The following is a 26,221-nucleotide window of genomic DNA, read 5'->3' on the forward strand; positions in this document are numbered from 1 at the left end:
TGATGGTGTGGAATGATGCACTTTAATTTTTTAATAATGAACTTGACTGTGCTAAAAGGGATTTTGAGTGAATTTTAAAATTGTTTTGTATCTCAGTTCTGCTCCGTGACAATCAATTAATGTCTACATGAGTTATTTTGAAAGCTTTTTGGTTTACAGTTCTGTAAAATTTATTCCCTTAGAGAATTTTCAGAGATGGGTGTTATGAATTTATTCACTCTGAAATTACAGTACATGAATGAGTATTGCACACAGACCGAAGCATTTCAAGCAATAGTGTGACTTGTTAACTTAATTTTGCATACCTAAAGCAATTTAACTCAATAATCATGTTTATTTTTGCTGTTTTCAGTGTTCTTAACTTATTTCATGCAAAACAGCATTTAGTTTTAGTTCGGAATGATAATTTTCAATCTTCAATTTATATAGTATATCCAGTATGTCTACAGTTCCAAAAGTAGTCTCCAACATTTGTCCATTTTCTTAACCTGTGCACAGGTCAAAATGTGGCACAATGAATGTACCAGCCCTGGGAAGAACACAAAGCACACTCACACCCACCTCGCCTCCTTTATTCAGTTACTCTTTTCATATGTCAGTCTTTATCACTACATGGTTATGTACCCAAGCAAATAAAGAGAAAACAAAATCATTTCACACACAAGGCACTATTAAACTGAATTAGAAGTGCTGCCCACCTTGTCACCATTTTCTAATCATGCGCATAGAATTTATGCTTTCCATTTGTTTTATAGCTTTACATTTTTAGGTGTGTATACATGCTGCTTTCTTTTTTAATAAGTCTGTTGTCTGATTTTATTCATTTTTTGTAGACACTTTTCTTTATTTGCATTGTGAAAGTAGTTATTGAATATGACCTGAAAAGCAAATGTCCACCATCACAAATTGTCATTTTGGTGTACTTGTCTTGATTCTTCTGAAAAGGCTGGGATTTCTTTAATGCCTACAGCTACTGTACTACTGTATGTGATACAATAGTACTGGCAGGAATTCACAGTTTTTCTCTAACCATTAAGATATACCACAGTTTTAGTGACATTTTGGAGCAAAAAATAATCCTCCTCTAATGCATTTATACATTGGGGTGAGTGGCTGGGTATGGTACCCAGCCAAGGATGCCCAGAAGGACCGGAAATGCTGAGGGGAAGAAGACCAGGGACACCCAGAGTGCTTCCGGGTGCACAACCGGCACTTCCACAATACCTGAGAGGGCCAGCGGAAGGTTATCGGGAGGCACCTGGAACTCATCCGTGTCAGGATAAAAGAGGCCGCCTCCTTCCATTCGATGGCTGGAGTTGGGAGAGGAGAAGGACAGACCTCGGAGAAGAGGAGTGGAGGCAGACCAGAAGAGAGAGGCATTGTAAAGGCCTGGGGCTTCATATATAACACCGTGCGTAGAATTTGCACTATAACATGATGTAAGCACAAAAGCGGAAATGTACTTACGCACAGAAAAATCCAGATGCAGGAATCTGTGTGTATGCAAAGTTCCATGTTCTTCCGCTACATAAATCCTGGTCAGCGTGAAAACTAACGCTTGTGCACGCGCCTGCTGTCCCACACAAGCTCCTCCCAGAATTACGCCTCTTTGAATATGCAAATCAATATAAATACCCTTAAGCTCAGCCTTCTGTGAAAAGACAATGGGAAAAGCACGGGGGAAAATACAAGAATTTCAGCGAATACCAAGTGGAGGCAAGGAAAAACATACTATATGTTGGTTTAAACAGTGGTATAATCAACAAAAGGAAGTTGATCGAGTGACAGAGTGTCGGAGAACCTCGAAAGTTCAAGTTCACAAAGTCGCAAAGTGCCTGAAATAAAAAAGAAGTTGTCACATATCAAAGTCGAGGTGAAAAGGCGAGTCATAGCCCACCGTCTGAGTGTCATATGAAAGATTATTAGAGTACAGAGAAAAAAAAATAGGCACACAGTGGAAAAAAAGCATGAAATGTAAACTTTAATCTCAAAATTTCCACTTTAATTACTTAGTTTATTTTTTCATTAAAGCAGAACATTTTAAACTTCATCTTAAAATCATTTAATTTACTAGTTTCTCAAATCCCATCATAACTAAAGTAGCACATTAAATGCTTTGTTTTGTATTTGATCTTCTATGTGCTCTATGTGTGTGAATCACTACATGCTTACCGGCTTTCTCTTCTTCTGACAGGACACAGAATCCATTACATTTGTAATATTACAGCTCTCTGAATAATTAAAATACTGAGATGTATACGTGATATCATTTTCATGATTATAGGAATGAAAGCATGTTACTAAACATGGGAACACAGTGACGCAGTGATTCTGTGTGACCTTTGATGAAATTATTGCAGCAGCACTTGTCTCTTTCAAATGTACTAACCTCCAATTCCTGTCCTTACTATTCTTTCTCCAAAGAAACAATCGCCACACAATCAGCTCTGTAATAGACGTTAAGCCACCTGTAAGCTTACGACGACGATTCTTCAAAACTTTTGAGGAACATTGAAATATCTTCGTAGTACGTGTTTAATTATTCTATCCATCTATCCATCTAGGGTCGCGCCAGCCCAGCAAGAATACAGCACGAGGTAGGATCAATCGGTGAACTGGCAGCGCTGCAGTACCGTGTCCTCACATGTTTAATTATTAACAATATCGATTACTAGCAAAATACCCGCGCTTCGCAGCGGCGAAGTACTGCATTAAAATTTTTATTAAGAAGAAAATTAAACCTTTTTAAACTGAGGGAAAATATGCCAATAATTATTTGTTAAGGATCTGTTTGTGTGCCACGTTGTCAGTTCGGCCCTCCGGTTGTAACATGACCAAGCTGTGTGCTGAGCTTACTCTTGAGCATGCAACTTACAGTTGGCCATGTGAACAGTAATCTTGTCTCAAATCTCATAGCTTGGATTGCTGCTGTCATAATCGGTTTGAGTTTCATGGTTTGTTTCAATTACGACATTATTTGCAGGATTTTTTGTGTTGAAGTGACATTCGGCATCTGTCAAGCGTTGTAAGCACACAACCAGTTTCATCGATAAAATCACATCCAGCTTTTGAGAGTTTAAACATTCATAAACATCAAAGTGTCCACTACTGAAATCGTCACCTGTGAATCTAAGATGTTTAAGAGGCAGTGGCGGTTGTCGAAAGGTGTAAATTATTTGACTATTTCGGTACACTTGAAAGCGACAACCGAACAATTCAGCAGCAGCCATCAACTCACATGCAGAACCATAGGTGAAGGGCTTAAGCATTTCACTCTTCTAGTGCTCCTGTGTAGTATAATTATCTCCTGTACCGTCATCAGTCCAGACCTTGAACCTGTCCCAGTCATTTAATACATAAGACACAATGTTCCTCCGGATATCAAGAGTGAGCCTGATATGGCCGTGCAATATGTAACAAAGAGAATGGAAAAGGTAGGTGGTATCTCTGGGCATGGAAACCACTCGGTAAATGACAGTTCTTTGATCGATAGAATTTCTTGAAGATGGGCCCATAAGTAACAAAGACTGTTGAAAAGTTCAATATGGCGGCCGACAGTGGCATCATACCACGAAATAAGTGCATACATTGGTTTCAGTTAGTGCAGGGAAGCTGCCTACCAAATTTCGAGAAGATGGGGCCATAAATAAGAAAGTTCAACATGGCGGACGTTGTTGACCGTTATGACCATTACGTGTAGAATTTCAAAATGAAACCTGCTTAACTTTTGTAAGTAAGCTGTAAGGAATGAGCCTTGCAAATTTCAGCCTTCTACCTATACGGGAAGTTGGAGAATTAGTGATGTTGGAAAATTCAATATGGCGGCTGACAGTGGCGTCATACCACCGAAATAAGTACGTACATTGGTTTCGGTTAGCTAAGGGAAGCCACCTACCAAATTTCGTGAAGATGGGGCCTTAAATAAGAAAGTTCAACATGGCGGACGTTGTTGACCGTTATGACCATTACGTATAGAATTTCGAAATGAAACCTGCTTAACTTTTGTAAGTAAGCTGTAAGGAATGGGCCTGCCAAATTTCAGCCTTCTACCTACACGGGAAGTTGAAAAATTAGTGACGTGGGGAAAATTCAATATGGCGGCCGACAATGGCGTCATACCACCGAAATAAGTACGTACATCGGTTTTGGCTAGCGCCGGGAAGCCACCTACCAAATTTCGTGAAGATCGGGTCAGCCTTCTACCTACACGGGAAGTTTGAAAATTGGTGACGTTGGAAAATTCGATATGGTGGCCGACACTGGCGTCATATCACCGAAATAAGTACGTACATCAGTTTTGGTTAGCGCAGGAAAGCCGCCTACCAAATTTCGTGAAGATGGGGCCATAAATAAGAAAGTTCAACAAGGCAGACGTTGTCGACCGTTATCGACCGTTATGACCGTTACGTGTAGAATTTCGAAATGAAACCTGCTTAACTTTTGTAAGTAAGCTGTAAGGAATGAGCCTGCCAAATTTCAGCCTTCTACCTACACGGGAAGTTGGAGAATTAGTGATGAGTCAGTGAGTCAGTGAGTGAGTGAGTGAGGGCTTTGCCTTTTATTAGTATAGATTTACATGAAGCTAAAGTTTTATCTGTATAATATAATCAACATATTTTGCTGCATTTCATCTTAAAAATGATATTGTCATCATATGCAAATACACTCTTTATAAAGTGGTGCAGGTTGTGTGATATTATAACATTAGTGCAAGTTTACTGTGAGGTGATTGTATTTATAAGTACAAACAGTTCTACAAGGAGCACTTGATTGACTGATTGACTGTGTTTAAAGTTTTTCGGATGAAACTGTTTCTGAACCGCGAGGTTCGTACAGGAAAATCTCTGAAGTGTTTTGCTGTGGCTGAGCCAGCATGTGCTTGATGCTGTATCCCGATAATTCTCTTTCCGATCAGCTGCTGCTGTGATTCCCCACTCAGATACAGTGATATAAATACTCTGAGTGGTGCAGTGAGAGTAATATGGAAAAGGATGATCCGCTGTGGCAACCCTTAACGGGAGCAGCTGAAAGAAGAAAAAGAAAGTGCAGTGACAGTAACAACACTAAAGCAGTTATGGTATTTGGAATACTATGGCTATCCCCTGGACCATTATATTGTTACAGGTTAATTACAATTAGATGCATTACACTAATAAACAATGTGCGGTTAGTTTCAGTATATTTATAAAGGTGCGTCAGTAATGTGGATCTAAGAAAAAAAGGGTAAGCACACAGGAACAGTAGCACTGCTTTGATGCTTGGTGCCACCAGTCTGCAAAACCGAGTGCAGAACTTGGTACGACAGGGTATGAGGTACCATGGAAATGTGCGTGGCTTTACGCCAAGTTTAAGTTTTATACATTGCTATTTGAACGTGCAAACGTTCTTACACAACATTTCTGTGCATACGCACCGTTTATACATGAGGCCTCTGGATTTTGGGGTGAAAATGCGTTGTGTACAGTTGTAAATATGGACTATGTGAATGAACATGTGTTGGGTTTTGTACCTACGGTGTCCGCCTGTCTGTGTCCAGGCTGTTTCCCAAAACATACATTGATTTTATGGTAGGTAGGAAATATTATGACCTAGTTATGGCTGAAGAGTTTACCTGCCTAGGTAATATTGTCATACATGATGGAAGGGCAGGCCGTGACATCAAGAGCAGACTGAACAAAGCCAGAAAGCAGACTGAACAAAGCCTGCTGGATGCTAAACAATATATGGATGTCATCTCAATACAGTATCATCACCAAGCCTAATGTTTTGCCAGAGCTATATTATATTTAATCTTTTGTATGGATCAGAATGCTGGTGGATGAAGGAAGGGGACATTTACAAACTGCTAACATTCCACACCAGTAGCCTGAGAACAATTCTTCACATTTTCTTACCACAAACCATCTGAAATCAGAAGCCGCTCACCAGATGCAAACAGGAGAGCATAGACATCATCATCAGCAGAAGAAGATGAAAATGGATTGAACACTCTGTCAAAGGAGTTCAAGACATCATCACAAGAACAGCTCTTCATTGGATCCCAGGAGGCAAGCCATAGAACATCAAGAGGCAAACTGTGGAAAAAGAACCAATGACCATGAACCACAGCTGAGGCATCATTCAGAAACTTGCTCAAGACAGACAGAAGTTGAGGAATGTTGCTGCCCTACATGGCAGTTTGGATAGCTTGCCAAAGTAGTAGTGGTAGTGGTTGCTCCACAGGTGACCAATCAAAAGTATCACAAAGGCAATTTGTTATTGTAATGTACATAATAAGATCTGCATTAATTTATATCAGCTTAGAAATAAAATTATTTGCAACATCCATGTCATTCCACAGGAGAAACATATACATTGTAGTTCATCTACAGTCTCACTGTTATGCAAGACATGAATATCCAAAGAAGATCTGCTGGATCCCAGTATAGGCAAAGTCCTCCTGCTTTCTTAGTCAACTGCAAGAACAGTGTTAACCAAGGATGCACTTGATTTCAAGAGATGATATAGCCTCTGAGAAATTAATGTCAGAAAATTAAGAGGTAAATCTTAAGCAAAGGGAGAAAAAGGATGGTCAGATGTCATTAATTGGAAAACTTTTTGCCAAAACCAAGGCACTAAAACTGTAAACAAAATTTAGAAGTTGAATATTATGGGTTGTAAACCAGAAAACATGGAATATTGAAAGTGCAGAGACTGAAGATGTTTGAGGAATCTGTAATCTTGGACGCAGCACAGAATGCTGTTCTGGGTTATATAGTAAAGTGTCTGCGATTCGGGAGAGAGCCTCTACTAACTGTGAAGCTCATTCTAACAACACAATTACAGAATAGCAAACCTACAAAATGTTGATGTGAGGCGCTTTAAATTAAATGGGGAAAAAATCCATGAGTTCCAAACTATACTATTAATACAAGGCACTCACAGAAAAATATTACCTGTGGTTAAAGCTTTGCAAAGACTCACAACAGAGCATCCAGAAAAAATATTTAAAATTGGGAAAAGGAGCACTGCAGGATGTTACAATTTTTAACATACATTGTGAATAATCTTATTCCCTGTTGCAAATGTGACTTTTGCATTTTTCTCTTGTCTTCCCTATTCCTGTATAACAACTGTATGAGCAAGTAAATGTTTTTATCTTTTTAGTAAGTAGAAAATCTCCCAAACAAATAAATGATTCCAAAAAACTCTTGACAGCAGTACTTGTACATTATTCTTTTGTTTCTTTAACAGTCTAAACAAATTCTGCTAACAATGCAATGCTTGTAATTTAGATAAATTCTCAAACTGAGAGCTTCAAAGATAAATGTAGTAGTTTTTACATTTTGTGCATGGATACATAATTTAAATTTGTATCATTACTAGAAAATAAAGGAATAAGAAGACATGAAATAAATGCAAAAATAATGCATTGTGTAACTTTATTGGTATTTTGTCATCATAAATGCTACTGGTAAATATTTCCAAGACTCCCCTTAGGCATGGTTTTGGACTTAATCTGTGAAAATGGATAAAGTTATGTGTTTTTTCTTGCTGTTGCAAAATGCCAAATTAATCTATAAATTTAATTATGGTTAGTTATTGTTTCTCACCTTTACAACACAAGCACATTATCTTTGACATGGACTTTTCTAATATAGCTTGTAGTTTTTTTAAATTGTTAATTCTTTTTAGAAAACAATTCTATAGTATTTAAAGTATTAATACCAGACTCAGCTCTTAGAGAGCTTATGGTGTGTTGCCTTTCTTTCTTACCAAATATTTTAACTATAAAAAGCTGAGTATTAATGTACTTATTTTTCAACTAGGTAACATTTTATTCACTCCAATAGAGCCTTTGTGATGAGATAGACCTGGAAATTCACCACATGAATATGTGGCGGAAAAGTGACATTCACATCAGAGTTTAAAAAAAGTGAGGCACATTCTAATAATTCTCTGATAAAACAGAAATGAGGCGGCTTGATGTCTGTGCTTAGAGGAGCTGGATGAATCATTGGTGCTTTCCAAAGTCAAGATGCAATAACTTCATTATAAAGCAGGAAGACGCTGGTCCCAAAGGTTAACCAGTGGCATTTTATTACAAAGATCTGTCTGACTACCTCTGTTAATGTGAGCTCCACTTAAGAAAGTTAGAAAGATAACATATTACCAAAAGCACTACTCTTGGCATCCATTACTATTTTTCCAAAGAAGAACAGAATTTCTTAGAGTGTGCAACCTAAAGACCAATCTTTTTACTGACCAAAGATGTGAAATTTCTGGTAAAGGTTTATCGGTTGTAATCACAAAAGAAGGGTACATTTGGTGAATCCATAGTGCTGCCATTTTGTTGGGGCCCTTTTTTGTTTGAATCAGCATTTTGTTGTGTTTTCTGGTTTCTGTGGCCATGTTTATTGGTTGATATGCTTGTTCTGCTCATGTGTCAGGCATTGGTGCAATTTCTTCATCAGCTTTCCTTAAAATCAGTTATATTAATTGTGTTTTCATAATACCATCTCACCTGTTCGTAACATGTGGCTTATGAGAAGAGACCTTTAAATTCTAATTTAAATCCAAGTACAGTAGTCTTTGAGCACTATTTAGCACTTTCAAATACTACTGAAGACATCAACAACCTTTACTTGTAAAATTACTGTAGTGTCAGGTACGCAGCTTAGGTAGAAATATGGTATATTTGTGTAAATGATTTTGGACTTTTTATTGAAAATGCATTACAGCTTCTTTGTATTTTTATAAAATAAATGCTTATGATGATTCCAAAATAATTGCACCATTTTTGTTATGCTTATTTAATATTCAATATCTATTAGTTATCGGTATTGGTATATAGAAAAAAGATAAAAAATGCAGTATAGCATTATTTAGACATTTAAAGTTTTACCAAGGTTAATGGTATTAGTGGGGTTTAAGAAACATGACATCAGTGCTAGATTGTCTTTTAAGTACCAGAATGCTTTGGGAATGATAGCTCTGCAGCTAATGATGTCTCCTAGGCTTGGAGCCGACTTAGATGAATGATGTATAACATAATAAAATCTCCAGATGAGAAGGGCATGACAAATACTGCATCTAATCAGGTTGATAGTATTGTATGCCCTTAAATATTGTCAGAGATAAATTAGTTAGTACTAAATCTTTCATTCTTCCATAAGATCTATATGTTTTGTGTCTCTCTTTGAAGACTTTGAAAGTGAGAGTTATAGAAATGTGCCTGATGCTCATATTTTGAAGACTATTTGTCTTCAAGTGGTATTTTAGAGGAATTACTTGATCACTGTCTGTGTGGAGTTTGCACATTCTCCTCTGTGTTTTACTTAGGGAACTGTTTTTATTATCCGACATCTTAAGAGCATGCATATTAGTTTGGTTGATGATGCTAAACTGGTACTTTTATGTGTTATTGTGAAGATGCACATGATAGACTGTTACCCCATTAGATGTTGGTTCTTACGGCTATAAGATCCAGCTCTCTGTGACCCTGGATTTGATTAATGGGTTTGAAAATGGACAGATGAATAGATCTTTTTATTAAAGGAAAGATAATATTAAACATTGCAGCACACTATACACAAAGCCAGGATAATTTATGCACTAGAAAACACTATAAACACTGCTGTGGATGATATTCTAATCTGGGGCATGAGTGCATTTGTGAAATGAAAACTGAAAGATACCAGTGATTTTATAGAATCAGCTCTGTATTAGGAAATCTATATTTAATGTATGGGTGGTGGAAGAACCCTAACTTTCAGAACAGTAAATGTTGTTGTGGAATTCCTGAAACTACCCCAAATCAATATTTAGTAACTATTATGGACTAAGGAGCGCAATACACAAAGACTTCTGTTTATCTTCTTTATTTTTTCTTCAAATAATAATAGAGAGAGGACAGGTTGGGAGCACGCACTGATAGCGTGTTGTCACCCCACCACATGACAAACCACCTTGGATTGTGACCCCAGTGCGGCAGGTGACACCTCAGCACCACATTGGAACAGTATAAGGTTTTTTATGGTGGCTGGAGTGCCAATCCTGCCACCAACCCCTGTTTTTCCTGTAAATTGGAGGACCTGCTTGCAGGGCTGGATACAGATTAACATCATACCCAGGATGAAGCAATTGCAGGTTAAGGGTCTTGCTTAAGGGCACAAATGAGTAGAGTCATTTATGGGATTTGAACTGGCAAACTTATGATTGCTGGTACAAATCAGAGCCACCACTTCGCCCTAATGATGATGATGATGATTATTATTATTATTACCATCAATCTCTCAAAACAAATGTCTATCTTATATATAGTTTCCTGTTTTTCTGGGTAAATTAATTTATATATATGAGGTCTTTTGGCAAAGCATTTATTTGACAAAAACAGAAATTACAGTGTCAGAGTGTTCAGCATTTAATAAGTGGTGATTTTATAATTCTGTGGGTGGTAGTGGTGAATATGGAAGGTTATGCATTGGTTGGTGTGTGTGTTTTGGCAAGTGGAGAAAAGAATATTGAAAAATGATTAATAAATAACATCAGAAAAGTAATGCAGGATCTTTTTGAGTGAAAGGTTAGCTTCTTTTTTGCTACCGTTACAATAGCAGATGTTAAGGATGAGAGTCTAAAATGAGAAATATGCCTCTGTTGAATCAAATTGCCAGATACACAGGTAAGCATTTAAGGAATGGTTGTCTTTTTGTGGTATTTCCTTTCTTAATGAAAAGCACATTTGGTCCATAGATTGACCTTGTTTTAAATAATACATTCTACACAGCAACAAGAGAAAATGTGCTATGTAATTTTAAGAATGATAAATGGATTGTGAACATTCTTCTCAATAAAATAAAAACTATGGAAAGATATTTTAAGTTTGGTTGTGAGATCTGTAACTTGCATTGTTAGGTCTCCATTTGCATGCCTAAATTGTATTTTTTGTTGTGTTTCAAGGTTATTGTGTATTTTTTTACTACCTTAGCTATTTATATTTAACAAATATTTCTTAGAGAACAGTCATGACTCTCCACTTCTAGTCTTATCAAGTAACAGCTTCTATCTGTACCGGCATGATGTGTGTTGAGCCTATTTTTTATAGCATAAATTTTAAATAAGTGGTTATACTTTAATCTCAGAATGCTTCTACACCTTTTTGTTTTTCAAAATATGGGTTGTATTTTGAGTATAATTTGCATGTCAATCTCCACACAACTTTTCTGTTTTAGACCAGTCCCTAAGAAATACAATCAGGATGACTGGTCTGATAGGACTGGCCTAACTTTTGTCAGTTGTTCCTGCCTTATACTCAGTATTATTTGGATTGGCTCTCAGTTCATATAACTTTAAACTGAACATGTGGGTTCAATAAATGGGTGAACTGATATTTTAAAGTATTTAAATATTTTATTATTGCTTTTACTGAGTTATTTTCTGTGTAAGTTACTGTCTTACATATTTACCACTTTATCACTTTTGTCTTTCATTCAACTAGAACATTTTTCTTTATTTACTATATTTTATGTTTACCCATTATTTTATACCTTTTCCAAATATTACACATTATTTTTCACAATTGCACAGAATAATCATTTAATTTCCCACCATACTTTTTACAGTGTGTGCTTTTTAACTATTTACTAGTGCAAAGATAATGATGGGTTGCTTCATTGCACTTGGTTTGTACTGTGCCTCACGGATCCAATGTCCTGGTATAAAAATTCACATATGGCTGTCGTCTTTGTGGACACTGTGACAGTTCAAGGTTCTTTACTACTTTACATCAAATCATAATGAAATAGGCACCAGTCCTTGTGACCCCAAATTGAAGTAAACAGTTTGGAAAATGTTATATGTTATGTATGTTAAAGTACTAGTCATTGGATATTGATTTTACTTCTCAGTTATTGTCTTCATATTGATTTGTGTAGTGTCAAAGGTAATAATATTGTTATCTCATAGCTCCAAAGATATAGAGTTGTTTCAAAGACCTAATTCTGTGTGAAGTTTAATTTACATTTTTTTTAGTTACATTCTAAGGATGTGCATTTTAGGCTAACTTATTAATTTACATTGATCCTGTATAAATGATCTTTTTGTGTATGTTAGTAATACTCTTCCTGCCAGTGGACTGATGTTTCCCTCCTAGATTCACCTACAACTCGTAGGAACTTAGATTAGACTCTGACTCCCCATGATGGTAAACTGAACTAAACAGGTGTGAGTTCACTATGTAGGGACTGGTTTCCACAGCCATAAATTCTTACTAGCAGAATGCATATTTATTTTATTCTTTTGTGTTCTGATTTAGTTCCATGAAATCTGAGATCTCTGTTAGTAGACTCAACACTGTTTTGCTTTATGGCATGCCTGAGAGTCAAAAATACTGTATATTATAACACTGCCATTTTTTTCTGTTAAACAGGCGAAGCACCTCCGGGAAGATGGATCATAAACTTTGACCTTGACCTTCTAGACGGTGTGGTACTTGCTACAGTTTTAGCATCATATTGTCCATTCCTTGTGAGTGCTTTGTTTTATTCAATAAGCCATACTAAAGTTTTACACATATATTTTATTTAACAGATAATTGATTCTGTAGTAGAGTATGCATTTACAGGTACATTAATTGAATGAAGTAAGTAAAGATTTTTTTAACCATATATTCTATTGTGTGATGCGGTGGGCTGGCGCCCCTGCCTAGGGTTTGTTTCCTGCCTTGCGCCCTATGTTGTCTGGGATTGGCTCCAGCAGACCCCTGTGACCCTGTAGTTAGGATATAGTAGGCTGGATAATGGATGGATGGATTCTATTGTGATCCCTCCTAAAAACACAACTACTAGGAATGTGACCTTGGTGTCTGGGGCTTGTGGTTTTTAATGATCCTTAGAACTACTGTATCTTGATAGGGTTCATCTAAATGGAGGAGTTAGTCGAATAACAACCCATTAGTTTTCATTATGATAATCTCAAAGATATCAGTGAGAACCTAGCATGGAACGGGGATTCTCTGACTCACTCAAGCATGTAATGCAGTTGGGCTCAGTCTGCAAAGGCCACGAAGAGCTGCCATGTGGGCTAAACAGCCACAACATAAAATATGATTTTTGTATATGATACCAGTCAGGTGTCTGGCAAGAGTGGAATGGAACTATAATAGTAGACTTCTTCAATGGATATTGGCTCTTGAAATGTGAACTGCAACTTTCTCTATTGGGGCTGAAGTAAGAGCTTGTGTAAGAACCTGAAAAATACCAGCTAGATAAATTCTGTGTTACATCTATACACGATGTTTGCACTGAAACCAGACTTTTCATTCAAGAGTGACCCTTCTCCTAGGTTTGAGTTTCCTCAAGATGAGGTCCAGAAGTCCTTGACAGCTGGAGTTTATTTCTATAAGACAGTTGGGTAGTCAGGGATTGCTAGGAATGACTAGTAAAGGCTTGTGCTCAGGATGAATTTAACCCTTATCTCTAGAAGTGATTTCTCTGCATTATGGGAGAGACCAGAGACATACAGTCTAAATGGATTGTGTTCAAGACCTCTGTTATGGCGATAACTATAAGTTGCTTTTGACAAAAAGTGGTTAGTGCCTGTCATGACAGCAACTCTAGGACATGAATGGCAATCCATTCAACAATTCAGGAAGAGTAGGCAGGTTGATGATCAGGCTGTTCCCAGCAAAGCTGAGGAGCTATTGCCATTATCTGATTAAAATGTCAAGAGGTGAAAAGGACACTTTGCCTGACTCATAACCTGGTGTCTACATCCTCAGAAGATGAGGCAATGTCTGAAATACTGGATGAGGTTTGGTCCATCTGTATGGCTCAGGTCACTGTGATGAGTGAAAAGTCCCATAATGGCCAGACTGTTAGGGTGGATGAAATTTTACTAGAAACGCTGAAAGCCCCTAATGTTTTGAGGTGTTTTGTTTACTACACCTCTTTATTGTGCAAGGAAGTTGAGTACAGTGTCTTAGAATGTGGCGGTCCATTTACTGAGGGGTCATACCCCTTGGTTTCCTTGGAAAATCCTTTGCCCAGGCATTGTACCTCTGTCCAACAACTTGAACCTCCAATCCAGGAGGAACAATATTTAATCTTGGCAGTGGAACAGTACACCAACTTGTTATATTTACAGATATATTTCAATGGTCATAATAATTTTCCAGTCCTGTCTACATGTGTTTTGTTGATTTAAAAAAAAAAGTTTATAATTGTGTTATATTTTGCAAGGGACACAAATTCCCACAAAAATAGATTATTTTATCGTGAGTCTAATGCTAGCCCAAAAACACCCATACAGCAGTGAAAAAGGCAGTGCAAGAACAAAAAAAATTAAAGAAAATATCACTTAGTTTGGCTTTTAATGTTGGTTTTACTTAGAACAACCAGCTGTGAAGGGACCACATCAATGATATCAAACTAGAGCATCTGCTATTACAGGTGCTAGACAAATGTTTCTTGTCTGAGGCTCAGGTTTTATCTGTCAAGGTGAGATTGTTGCCTGCCAGAAAACAGCACTCTCTTAAACCATATCATCAAATAAACAGCAGCAACAAGGTATGGTAGCTAACCTCTTTTCATTATTTTTATCAAATATTATTTATAATATTTTCCAAATAAGTGATACAATTGCATATACATACCTTTCCTCACTTTTTCCCTCTGTAACTAGAATTTGTAGCTTTAGCTGTGATGTTGTTTACTAGTATATCTCTAGAAAATTCAAAAGGCCTTATTCTGCAGATCATATGATGCCTCATGTCCCCCATATAACCTAAAGTCCTTAATCTTTGGAAAAATATTTATATGTGGCAAAAATAATGCAATGCCATGAAAAAGTGTTTTCAGCCCCCTTAACTGTTTTCACATTTTATTGTCCCAGATTCTAAACTTATGATATATTAAAAATAGGAATTACTCCAGTTGACTTACTAAACTTTATACAAATCATACCAAATCAAAAGAAACAAACTGAAAACCTTTTAAAAATGTGCTAAAAAGAAAACAATCTAAATTGTGAGATTGAAACAATATTTCTTCTTTTTGTAAATGCAGTATATGGCTAACATTGCATAAATGCATAGTATTAACTTTCCACCCAATTTGTTGACCTGTGTGTGAAATGTCATTATTAAATGTTTGCATGGATTTGCACATGAAAATATGCACATGTTAAATAAACAGAACAATGTGTACATAAAAAATATTTCAGAGTTATAAAACCTGACATACGCACATTTCCATGCAATTTACTGTTTATAAATCACAATCACCTTGTGAATATGCATACATGAATGCACCTGCAACATGACACTGAAACATCCAACTATGGAGAGTGTTAATAACCTCATATATACAGGATAATGATGCTGCCAAACTTCATTGGCTGGTGAAGCAGCTCCCTTCTGATGTGCCAACATCCCGCCCCTTTTATTAAAGAGTACCTCTGCTGTGCTTCTGTATTGCTATTACAATGAATAGTACAGGCTACTTTATACCAACAGCAATATGCCTGCATAATGCCTCACTGTGGCTGTGTGCCAAGTCAATGCTTTCCTTTCTTTTTAATTTTCTTGCTTTATAGTCATTCCTGTGTGTATTCAGACCAAAGTGTTCATTTATTTATTTACTAGCAGAATATCCACGCTTTGCAGTGGAGAAGTAGTGTGTTAAAGAAGTTATGAAAAAGAAAAGGAAAAATTTTAAAAATAACATAACATGATTGTTAATGTAATTGTTTTGTCATTGATATGAGTGTTGTTCTCATATATATATATATATATATATCAGAAAAGGAGTGGAAAGTAGCAATGCAGAGACTTCACTCAAGCTCCATATGTGCAAAGCATACAATTATTCAACTCAAAATTATATATCGAGCACATCTGTCTTGCCTAAAACTGTCCAAAATGTTTCTAGGCCAAGATCCAACCTGTGAACGCTGCAATCAAGTTCCAGCCTCACTGGGTCACATGTTTTGGGCCTGCACCAAATTAACATAATTTTGGATCAAAATGTTTAAGTGCCTTTCAGACAGCCTTGGTTAATTGCATCCTCCACTCCAGTCTTTGCAGTTGGTCCATGTGGTCTACTACTTGAGGACTCATATAGTCCAGGACCAGACCCTCAAAGGTCTTCATGATGTGAGACGTAAGTGCCACTGGTCTGTAGTCATTAAGTGAAGAAGCACCTGTCTGCTTTGGAACAGGAACATTTCAGGATGTTTTCCAAAGCAGTGGCACTTTCTGGTAAATTAGGGACAAACTGAACAGGTGACAGAGGACACTTCGAAGTTGGTCAGCACAGGCCTTAAGAACTTGGACCCATAGCTTTTCCTGTGTGTACCTTCCTCAGTTTTCTCCTTACTTGTTCTTCAGTTATGGACAGCCCATATTTATGGTCAAAGGTATACTTGTCACTGGCCATTCCATTTGACACTGCTGTATAGTAGTAGTTAGGTTGTGTAAAATTTATTAAAAAATCAGTTCAGGAAATCAACTTAGTTTACCATGGGGATTGCATGTGAATAATTTAGGAATTGTTTGAAGACGCTGATGAAGATTGTGTGGCCTGGTCAAAATGAGTGAAGTAAAAATATTGACAATCAAGCACTATATGTATCAAACACAATTGTTTTGTTTCCTCTTTATGTTCAGCTTTGCTTTTTAAAATTGGAATTTGGCACAGAAGTGCTTCTTACCATAATTCCAGTTTTTGTTATATAAATGCCATCCTTGGAACGTGGGTGGCATGCGGCCAAAGCAAGTGGCAAATAATTTTTTGATATATTGACAGAGAAAAAGGGCATGATTATTCTTCAACCAAGAAACATGGTTTGATACCTACCCATTGCATTTAACTTTTTCTTTAATCAAGCATTTTACACACTGTTTTTGAAATTGGCCCAAGCTACCCCAGATGAGTCCATAAGTAAACCTCTTGACAAGGTTGACACTCTCTCTGCAAACAGACACACTGCTGATGGCTGTGCCCAAGAGGTCATTAATGCCCTGGATTTTGTTTTTTATCCAGAACACTCGCAAGCCCAGACACTCAGATTCCTCACTCAGTCTCTCGAAAGCCCCAATCAGAGCCTCCATTATCTCTGCGAAGATCACAGCATCATCAGCAAAGCCAGCATCAGTGAATCTTTCTTCATCAACAGATGCCCCTCAGCCACTGGACCCCACAACCTTGCCCAGCATCCAGTCCATGCAAGCATTGAACAGAGTAGGAGCAAGAACACACCCCTGGCAAACTCCAGAATCAACTGGCAATCCAGGCGATCACCCTGCCTTTTCCAGTTAGGGATGACAAGTCCTGTTTTCTAGTCAATTTAGATAACACCAGTCTCCTAAATGGAAGCAAAGATTGCTTGCAATGCCAGGAGGACAGCCTTACCACCAGCTTAGAGAAGTTCACCCTGGATACCACAGATCCCAGCAGCCTTCCCTACCCTCAGCTGGTTCGCTACCTGTGCAATCTCAGTGAGACTGGGTGATTCGCAGCTAATTGGATGATCAGCCTCAAGAACTGTAGACCCAGAGATATCCAACGTCCTAGCAGGAGGATCAGCTTTAAACATCTGATCAAAGTAGCCAGCCCAGTGAGTCACAACTGCAGTGTCATTCGTAAGGACTGTTCCATCAGCTGCTCTGAAGTCACGATAATAAAAAACAAAAAACCTTTGCATACTGTTTGTAAACCTTTTGCATGCACATTAGGCAAATTACTCTTACTTCTTTTCAGGGTACAAATTAAAATCCAGCTTGCCCAAGAGAGCTACAGTGCTGTAGTATACATTGGTATTCCTAAAGATTATATGTTACAAATTGTTCAAAAAGTCTTTGCTGCAGTGACACTTATTTCACAGTGTGCACTGAATGAAGTCATTCTTAACCTGGTATATGAGGTTTTTTTACATTCATACTGGCTACATCTACTTGTTTACAAATTTCATTCCAGCACCTTAGGCTACTTAGTAATCCTTGCCACAAATTAATATGCCAGACACCTGAGAACTGCAAGATTGAAGACTCTTGTTTCCTGGAATTTGTTTCTTACATCTGTCTATAAAGCTGTTAGAAAATCTTGTATACTGTTTCGACTGCATTTTAGATTGACAAAAAAATGTATGTTTTATTATCTGAATTACATCCTGCAAAAGAGAGAACAAAAGAAGGAGTGAGAAGTGTTGGGTATCTACACTATTGCTGTCTGACAAGGTGAAAAAAACAAAAAAAAATAACATGAGGATTCCTTTGTCTGGGCACAACACCATGCTGCCTTCAGAGGTTATTCTCAATTGATGTGCATTTGTTGGCTCTTTGGGGCTGTGTTGCAATGATATCTGGAAGGGCAGAGGACCAAAGGCAGGATCAGAGGAATTCTGCCAGGTCATCGTCCTCCCGACCTGTAGGCAAACACATGAACTGATTTGTCACCTCTAAATCCTTTCCTGGTGGTTCCCTTCAAAATGGTCTCATTAAGATTTCCATTATATGTCTGCATACAGTATGACAACTTTCACACCTGTCTTAATAACGTTGACTCTGTTGTGTTAACCCTTCTTATTTTTAATACACTGCTATAGAGTTCATTTTTAGTTGTATCATACTTATATTTGTCTTAATAACCCCCTTTTAATCATGAATGAAACTTATTGGAACAGAAGATTGCACATTTATACAGTTTAATTAAAATACACCAACAATAGATAATACAGTGACTCTTCACTATTAAAAATATTACACTTCATACTATGGTTTTCCATATCTTACCATTTACAGTTTATAGATATCCATTCAGCATTTGCTTTATCTTGTACGTTTTATGGTAGCAACTCAAATATGGCAGCCAGGAATCTTACTATCACAAGCAGCTGGTTCCGGCTCCTCTTGAGGAATTCTCCAGCATTTCCATACCCACTGAAAAATATAATACTTCCAGTAGTAGTTGTAATAGTAGTAGTAATAGTACTAGAACATTAGAACATTAGAACAATCTAGACGAGAACAGGCCATTCAGCCCAACAAAGCTCGCCAGTCCTATCCACTTGTTTCCTCCAAGAAAACATCAATTCGAGTTTTGAAAGTCCCTAACGTCTTACTGTCTACCACACTACTTGGTAGCTTATTCCAAGTGTCTATCGTTCTTTGTGTAAAGAAAAACTTCCTAATGTTTGTGCGAAATTTACCCTTAACAAGTTTCCAACTGTGTCCCCGTGTTCTTGATGAGCTCATTTTAAAATACAAGTCTCGATCCACTGTACTAGTTCCCTTCATAATTTTAAACACTTCAATCATGTCACCTCTTAATCTTCTTTTGCTTAAACTGTAAAGGCTCAGCCCTTTTAATCTTTCCTCATAATTCAACCCCTGTAGACCTTGAATCAGCCTAGTCGCTCTTCTCTGGATCTTTTCTAGTGCTGCTATGTCCTTTATGTAGCCTGGAGACCAAAACTGCACACAGTACTCAAGATGAGGCCTCACCAGTCCATTATAAAGGTTGAGCATAACCTTCTTGGACTTGTACTCCACAGATCATGCTATATAACCTAACATTCTGTTAGCCTTCTTAATGGCTTCTGAACACTGTTGGGAAGTTGATAGCTTGGAGTCCACTATGACTCCTAAATCCTTCTCATAAGGTGTACTCTCGATTTTCCGACCGCCCATTGTGTATTCAAACCTAATATTTTTACTTCCTATGTGTAATACTTTACATTTACTGACATTAAATTTCATTTGCCACAAATCTGCCCAAGCCTGTATGCTATCCAAGTCCTTCTATAATGATATAGCGGATTCCAAATTATCTGCTTATCCACCTATCTTGGTATCATCTGCAAACTTAACCAGCTTGTTACTTATATTCCTATCTAAATCATTTATATATATTAAAAATAGCAGCGGCCCTAGCACTGACCCCTGTGGAACACCACTCTTAACATCGGCCAGTTCTGATGAGGTTCCTCGCACCATCACCCTCTGCTTCCTGTGTTTGAGCCAATTCTGCACCCATCTAAAAACATCACCCTGAACTCCCACTTCTTTTAACTTGATGCCCAACCTCTCATGAGGCACCTTATCAAATGCTTTCTAAAAGTCCAGATAAATAATATCATAAGCTCCACTTTGATCGTATCCTTTTGTTGCCTCCTCATAGAATTCCAACATGTTAGTAAAACACAACCTTCCTCTTCTGAACCCATGCTGACTTTTCAGAATAACTCCTGTCCTTGCCATGTGTTGCTTAATATTATCCTTAAAAATTCCTTCCATTAATTTTCCTGTGATGCATGGTAAGTTTACTGGCCTATAGTTGCTTGGATCTGCCCGGTCACCCTTTTTATATAATGGGATGATATTTGCCATTTTCCAGTCCTTTGGAATCTCTCCAGTGCACAGTGACTTCCTAAAAATATGTGTCAAGGGTTTATATATGTACTCACTAGCCTCTTTAAAATCACAAGGATAAATATTATCTGGGCCTGGTCATTTGTTTGATTTCATCTTATTTAATCTGAGCAGCACTTCTCCCTCTACAATTTCCAAATCCCTCAGTACCTCCTTAGTAGTTGCGTTTACCTCTGGCAGGTTATCCACTTGTTCACTTGTAAACACCTCAGAAAAATGTAAGTTTAGGGCCTAGCCTAGTGGCTCTTCTCTGTACCTTTTCTTGTATTGCTGTGCCCTTTTTGCAGCATGGAAACTAAAACTGCACACAGTACAGATGAGGACTCACCAGTGTGTTTTAAACCTTCAGCATAACCTCCTTTGACTTGTACTTTATACATAATGGCTTCTGAATACTATTGAAATGGCGTATTAACAAAAGCATTGTTAAATCATCCTGGACTTTTGGAATTTTCAATGTATCCATCTGTGCCGTGTTGCTATTGCTTTCTTAACCACTACAATCTTTCATGAAATAGAAATAGGCCCTAAACTAATTGTTTCCATCACCTCTCAATGATATCCCAATCAACGGTTAACATTTTACCACTCTCTTCGAGAACTGCTTTGGAGACAATCTAGTTTCTCTTTCTACTTCTTATATGTGATTTCCAGAACCTACTTCATTATACCCAAATCAAATTCATTCTCCATCACCTCTACTGCTATGTTGGCTTAATACCTTTCACAGGCAAATTCTACTAACATTGAGCAAAAGATTTTCTTCTTTAACTTGACATCTTCTGTCACAGTTGGTGACCACTATGGATGATAAATTGCCATCATGAGTGGACTAGACATAGCACTAGAAAACTGTCTCCCCTGTTGAGGTTTTGAATAAGATTGATACAGATTCCATGTGTACTATCTCTTGCCAGATTTGTGAAAAGGTTTTCAGAAAATGATAGTTGAAATCATCCTGGAAAGACTTCACTGCAGGAGATGTCCAGAACACACTTACTACTCATTTGGGCAACCAGCAACTGTACGCCAATAATCAAGCTGTGTGCCAACATTAAGCAGTGCATAGCTTTACCAAAGTGTTTGTGGAATATATGACCTTAGATGAGATGGCACTAATGCAGACTCAGCCGTTCACCTTATTCCCTAAGCTGTTCTGTACCAGCTACTTTTATCAAAACCTTGTATCTGAATATTGTGTTTGTCATGAACCGTCCAAGACTCCCTGAAAAATCCAGTAGCGATTCTTTGTTCGGGATGACAGTAGGAAGGTCATTACCTCTAATCACAGCCTTCTAGGTATCTTTATCATTCACTTCATTAATGGACGGGTATTGTTGGGTTCTACAATGTATTTATATTAACCATTTTTAAATTTCTTTGTTTTTTCTGTCTCTTTCAAGAAATCTGTTTGTACTCAGATTTAAAGATTTAAAGAAATCTTTAGAAGTTGATAATTACATAATGAGTATACATAAAGTTTGTAATTAATGTTTTACCTGAAAACTTGTCCCAGTGCAGTCGAGTGTTAAATTTAATCTCCTCAGATTCCTAAACTCTTTGAGGGATACTTGGCACTCATGCAGGAATTACTTGTCCAGGCATTTTCTTGCTAGCATAAGTAGAACCAGCAGAACATACCAAAATGACCCTCTGTCTCTCTGTTTTCTTTCTTTTACCTGGAGCTCCCTGCAAAACGCAGGTCAGCTCTAATCTAGTATTGACTATGGCAAGCTCTCAGAAGTGACGCATTGCCTTACAATATGTTTGCAAAGACTGAATATATTAATGCAAATAAATAACAAGTAATGTCTTAACAGTGTATATAGTATAAAATATATGTGTCAAAGTAGGGTTAAGAAATGTAGTTCAAGATATTGTCTGGGGAAATAAAACATTGTGTTTCTTAGTGACAACTAAAGTATTTTTAATCAAAAAATGGTCGATATTATGGATGAATGGTACTGTAGTTATGCCAGACCTGTATAGAAAGACGGAATAAAAGAAGTTTATAATTTTCATCTGTCAAAAAGACATATAGTGCACAATACTGAGGTATTATAGGATACATCGGAAAGGAATTAAATAAAAAAATTGAATGTTGACATTACTAGAAATTTTACCTTATACTTAAAAGAATCCACTCACCAAAATTCAAATATTTACACAAACTTGAAAGTTGCTTTTTACTGTGTTTTGTATTATTTTGCTATTTAAGTTTGCTGACAAATTAACAATACACATAACATAAAATTCTGACATTCAAAAAGCATTAACTAATCTTCAAAATAATTCACAGATATTGCCTTTATTGTTCCAAGACTTTTTTTTATGTCTTTATTGCTCACTACTTCGAAATAGGTTTTGTACAGTTTCATTTTTGATTAACCATTTTTATTTTCTCCTATTTGTCTTTAAAAATTAAATAATCAATAGTCCTTTTACATGTTTTTGAATGAAATGTACCTTTGCAACCTTACAATATTCAAGCATACATTTGTTTATATTCTTGTATTAGTTAAAAAGCAATTTCTGCATTTTACTATTTTGTATTACAGATCTCAACTCACCTTGTGAACATTTATACCAATCCTACCAGTTTAGAACAGTGTTTACACAATGCTCTATTACTAGTAAAAGCTTTTCATGCCATCAACCTTGAAATAGATGTTCAGGTATGTTTTATTTTTCTTCAAAATGCTTTTATTGGATGAGCCATCATTGGAAGTGTTCCAAAGAAAACTCTTAAAATCACATGATGAAATTTTGTTTATTGTAGTATGAATTCTGACACACAGTTACAAATCATCACTAACAAGCACTACAGATTGTTATGATAGTTAAAAATTAAGAAGGTGTATTTTTCTTTGGACATATTTTATCCTTGCCTCTATTTTATGGGCCACTTTATAGTCTTTACTATGTCATTCTTTAAAGTTTAAAATTATTATAATTCTGTATATCTTATGTTGTATGATAGCACTACTTTGCTCACATTTAACAATAAATGAATTTACCATTGTGCATTTTGAATAATTACATTTAAAGGATGTGATTAGGATTTTTCAAGTCAGAGTTATTCATTTACAATCATATGTATTAATATGTACAGTATGTATTAAGTATTAGATGTTGTAACAGAAATAGAGAACAATGATAAAAGGTTGGATTGCCAAAATGGTCATCGTGTATAACTGGTTGCAGCAAAATTTTAAAAAACATGTGATTACTGTGAAGTTTTCTCTGCAAATGCAAGTTCAAAACAGAATTGTCCAAAGATTTTTTTGGTTTTTGGGCTATCCTGATAGGAAGAGGTGGACGAACACTGGAAGTGAATGTTAGAGGTGTTTTATCTATCAAGGCATCAGGACACAGTGCCAACCCCTGGAGTGGTGGTAGAACTGCAGTCACTAGGGCCCTTCAGCTGTCCCCTATGCGTGTGATTATATATATATATAATTGATTTATTTTGTTTTCTTATTGTGTCTTTTATTTTTCTATTCTTTATTATGTAAAGCACTTTGAGCTACTGTTTGTATGAAAATGTGCTATATAAATAAATGTTGTTGTTGTTGTTATATATATAAAACATATATGTATGTATTGATTTGCCACATGAAATTGTATTTTAAAGTAAAAGTTTCCTTGTGGTTTAAAGTGGGTTCCAAGGAACATACACTATTTGTCAAACTTTTTAGAACTCCCTCTTTTTCTCAGTTTTTGTTGAAATTTAAACAACAAAGCATACTGAATAACCTGAAATGGTACAAAGGTATGCAGAAAATCACCAGAGATGAGGTTACCAATAACTGAAAAACAGTGTCATTTTCAGACTTATACAAAAAGGTCCTTTTCAGGGAACAAGTAATGGTTTAATTAATTAATTTAATTAATTTAATTTAGAACTCCTCTGCAGCAATGGAAGTTTATGAAACCTTGAAACCCGAAGCAAACAATTCCTACATGTACCCAGATTTTGTGGATTACTTACAATCCTCTGTCTGTGTAAAAGCAGTTTTGGAACAAACTGTATTGCTACACTCTTTGAAGAGTTTTTTGGACAGAATTGCACTGTATATTGCTATTACAATGATGAGGAAACGGCAATTAACAAAGGTAGACAGACAGACTATTATAACCGTTCAAAGTGTATGTCTTTCCTTTAGAGAAACTGTGTAGAAAGCCAAGGTGTCAGTAAGTACATTGTCCTGCACCATCAAAAGCAACTTGGAAAATGGAGAAAACTCTGACAGGAACAGGTCTGGCAGACCCAAAGCCACAATAGAATCAGAAGACAAGTTAGTTTTAAAGCTTTTGTTTTCACGTTTGGACTTGGGCCCCATGAAACTCATTTTAAACTGCATAAATGGGCATAGTATATTTTAAAATTTATAAACAATGCTTCCTTTTATTTCACAAGTTTTATTAATATATAACATAATTGTGAAGAAATAACTTTGACTTGAAAAACATCAGACGTTTTCTTTAAAAGATTCATTGTGGTAGGACAATATGTGCTGAGATTTAGCTTGTATCAAATTAGCTCCTTGTGCTTAACTCTTTTCTTTACTTACTCTTTTTTAAAACCCTGACTGTTATAATAGTTATTCAAACTTTTTCAGTGGCATCTTTTAATTGGACACAATAATTCATTAATTAATAGCTTTGTTAAGCAAACTGCTTATCAGAGCTAATAAACAGTGTCTCTCAGTTCCAGTTTTCAGCATCTTGCACTTCCATTTATTACTCTTATTTTGTTTCTTGTGCTGTTGGCCTCTGAACTTGTTTTTTATGATTATAATTTGCTGTTGCCTTTGTAAGTTACTGTTTCACTATCTGTTCACTTCTGCCTCTGAAGAATATTTTTCTTCAACTGTCAGACCCTTTCTACTACTCATATTAGACTATTTTACAATCCAAATAAATAAACATTTCCATTTAACACCTGAAGCTCAGTTGGTTAGACTGAAGATCTACCTGCTCCTATAAGATAGACAGAGATAGATAGATAGATACTTTATTAATCCCCAAGGGGAAATTCACATACTCCAACAGCAGCATACTGATACAAAAAACAATATTAAAATAAAGAGTAATAAAAATTCAGATAAAAACAGACAATAACTTTGAATAATGTTAACGTTTATCCCCCCCGGGTGGAACTGAAGAGTCGCATAGTGTGGGGGAGGAACGATCTCCTCAGTCTGTCAGTGGAGCAGGATAGTGACAACAGTCTGTTACTGAAGCTGCTCCTCTGCCTGGAGATGACACTGTTCAGTGGATGCAGTGGATTCTCCATGATTGACAGGAGTTTGCTTAATGCCTGTCACTCTGCCACAGATGTTGAACTGTCCAGATTCATTCCTACAATAGAGCCTGCCTTCCTCATAAGTTTGTCTAGGTGTGAGGTGTCCTTCTTTTTTGTGCTGCCTCCCCAGCACACCACCGCGTAGAAGAGTGCGCTCGCCACAACCGTCTGGTAGAACATCTGCAGTATCTTATTGCAGATGTTAAAGGACACCAGCCTTCTAAGGAAGTATAGTCGGCTCTGACCTTTCTTACACAGAGCATCAGTATTGGCAGTCCAGTCCAATTTATCATCCAGCTGCACTCCCAGATATTTATAGGTCTGTACCCTCTGCACACAGTCTCCTCTGATGATCACAGGGTCCATGAGGGGCCTGGGCCTCCTAAAATCCACCACCAGTTCCTTGGTCTTGCTGGTGTTCAGGTGTATGTGGTTTGAGTCGCACCATTTAACAAAGTCTTTGATTAGCTTCCTATACTCCTCCTCCTGCCCCTTCCTGATGCAGCCCA

At 36.9% G+C, this 26,221-nt stretch overlaps 1 protein-coding gene across 1 annotated transcript in view; it reads left to right on the forward strand.

Moving 5' to 3' along the window:
* Positions 1 to 26,221, forward strand: part of LOC120524451 (cilia- and flagella-associated protein 47-like) — a 644,864-nt gene that overhangs the window by 202,189 nt on the left and 416,454 nt on the right. Inside the window, exons 38-39 of the mRNA XM_039746304.1 lie at positions 12,407 to 12,504; positions 22,963 to 23,079. Of these exons, the coding sequence (XP_039602238.1) occupies positions 12,407 to 12,504; positions 22,963 to 23,079 (215 nt within the window). The remainder of the gene's footprint in view (positions 1 to 12,406; positions 12,505 to 22,962; positions 23,080 to 26,221) is intronic.

This window comes from Polypterus senegalus, chromosome 2 (assembly GCF_016835505.1).
Source record: "Polypterus senegalus isolate Bchr_013 chromosome 2, ASM1683550v1, whole genome shotgun sequence".
NCBI classification, from domain to species: Eukaryota; Metazoa; Chordata; class Cladistia; order Polypteriformes; family Polypteridae; genus Polypterus; species Polypterus senegalus.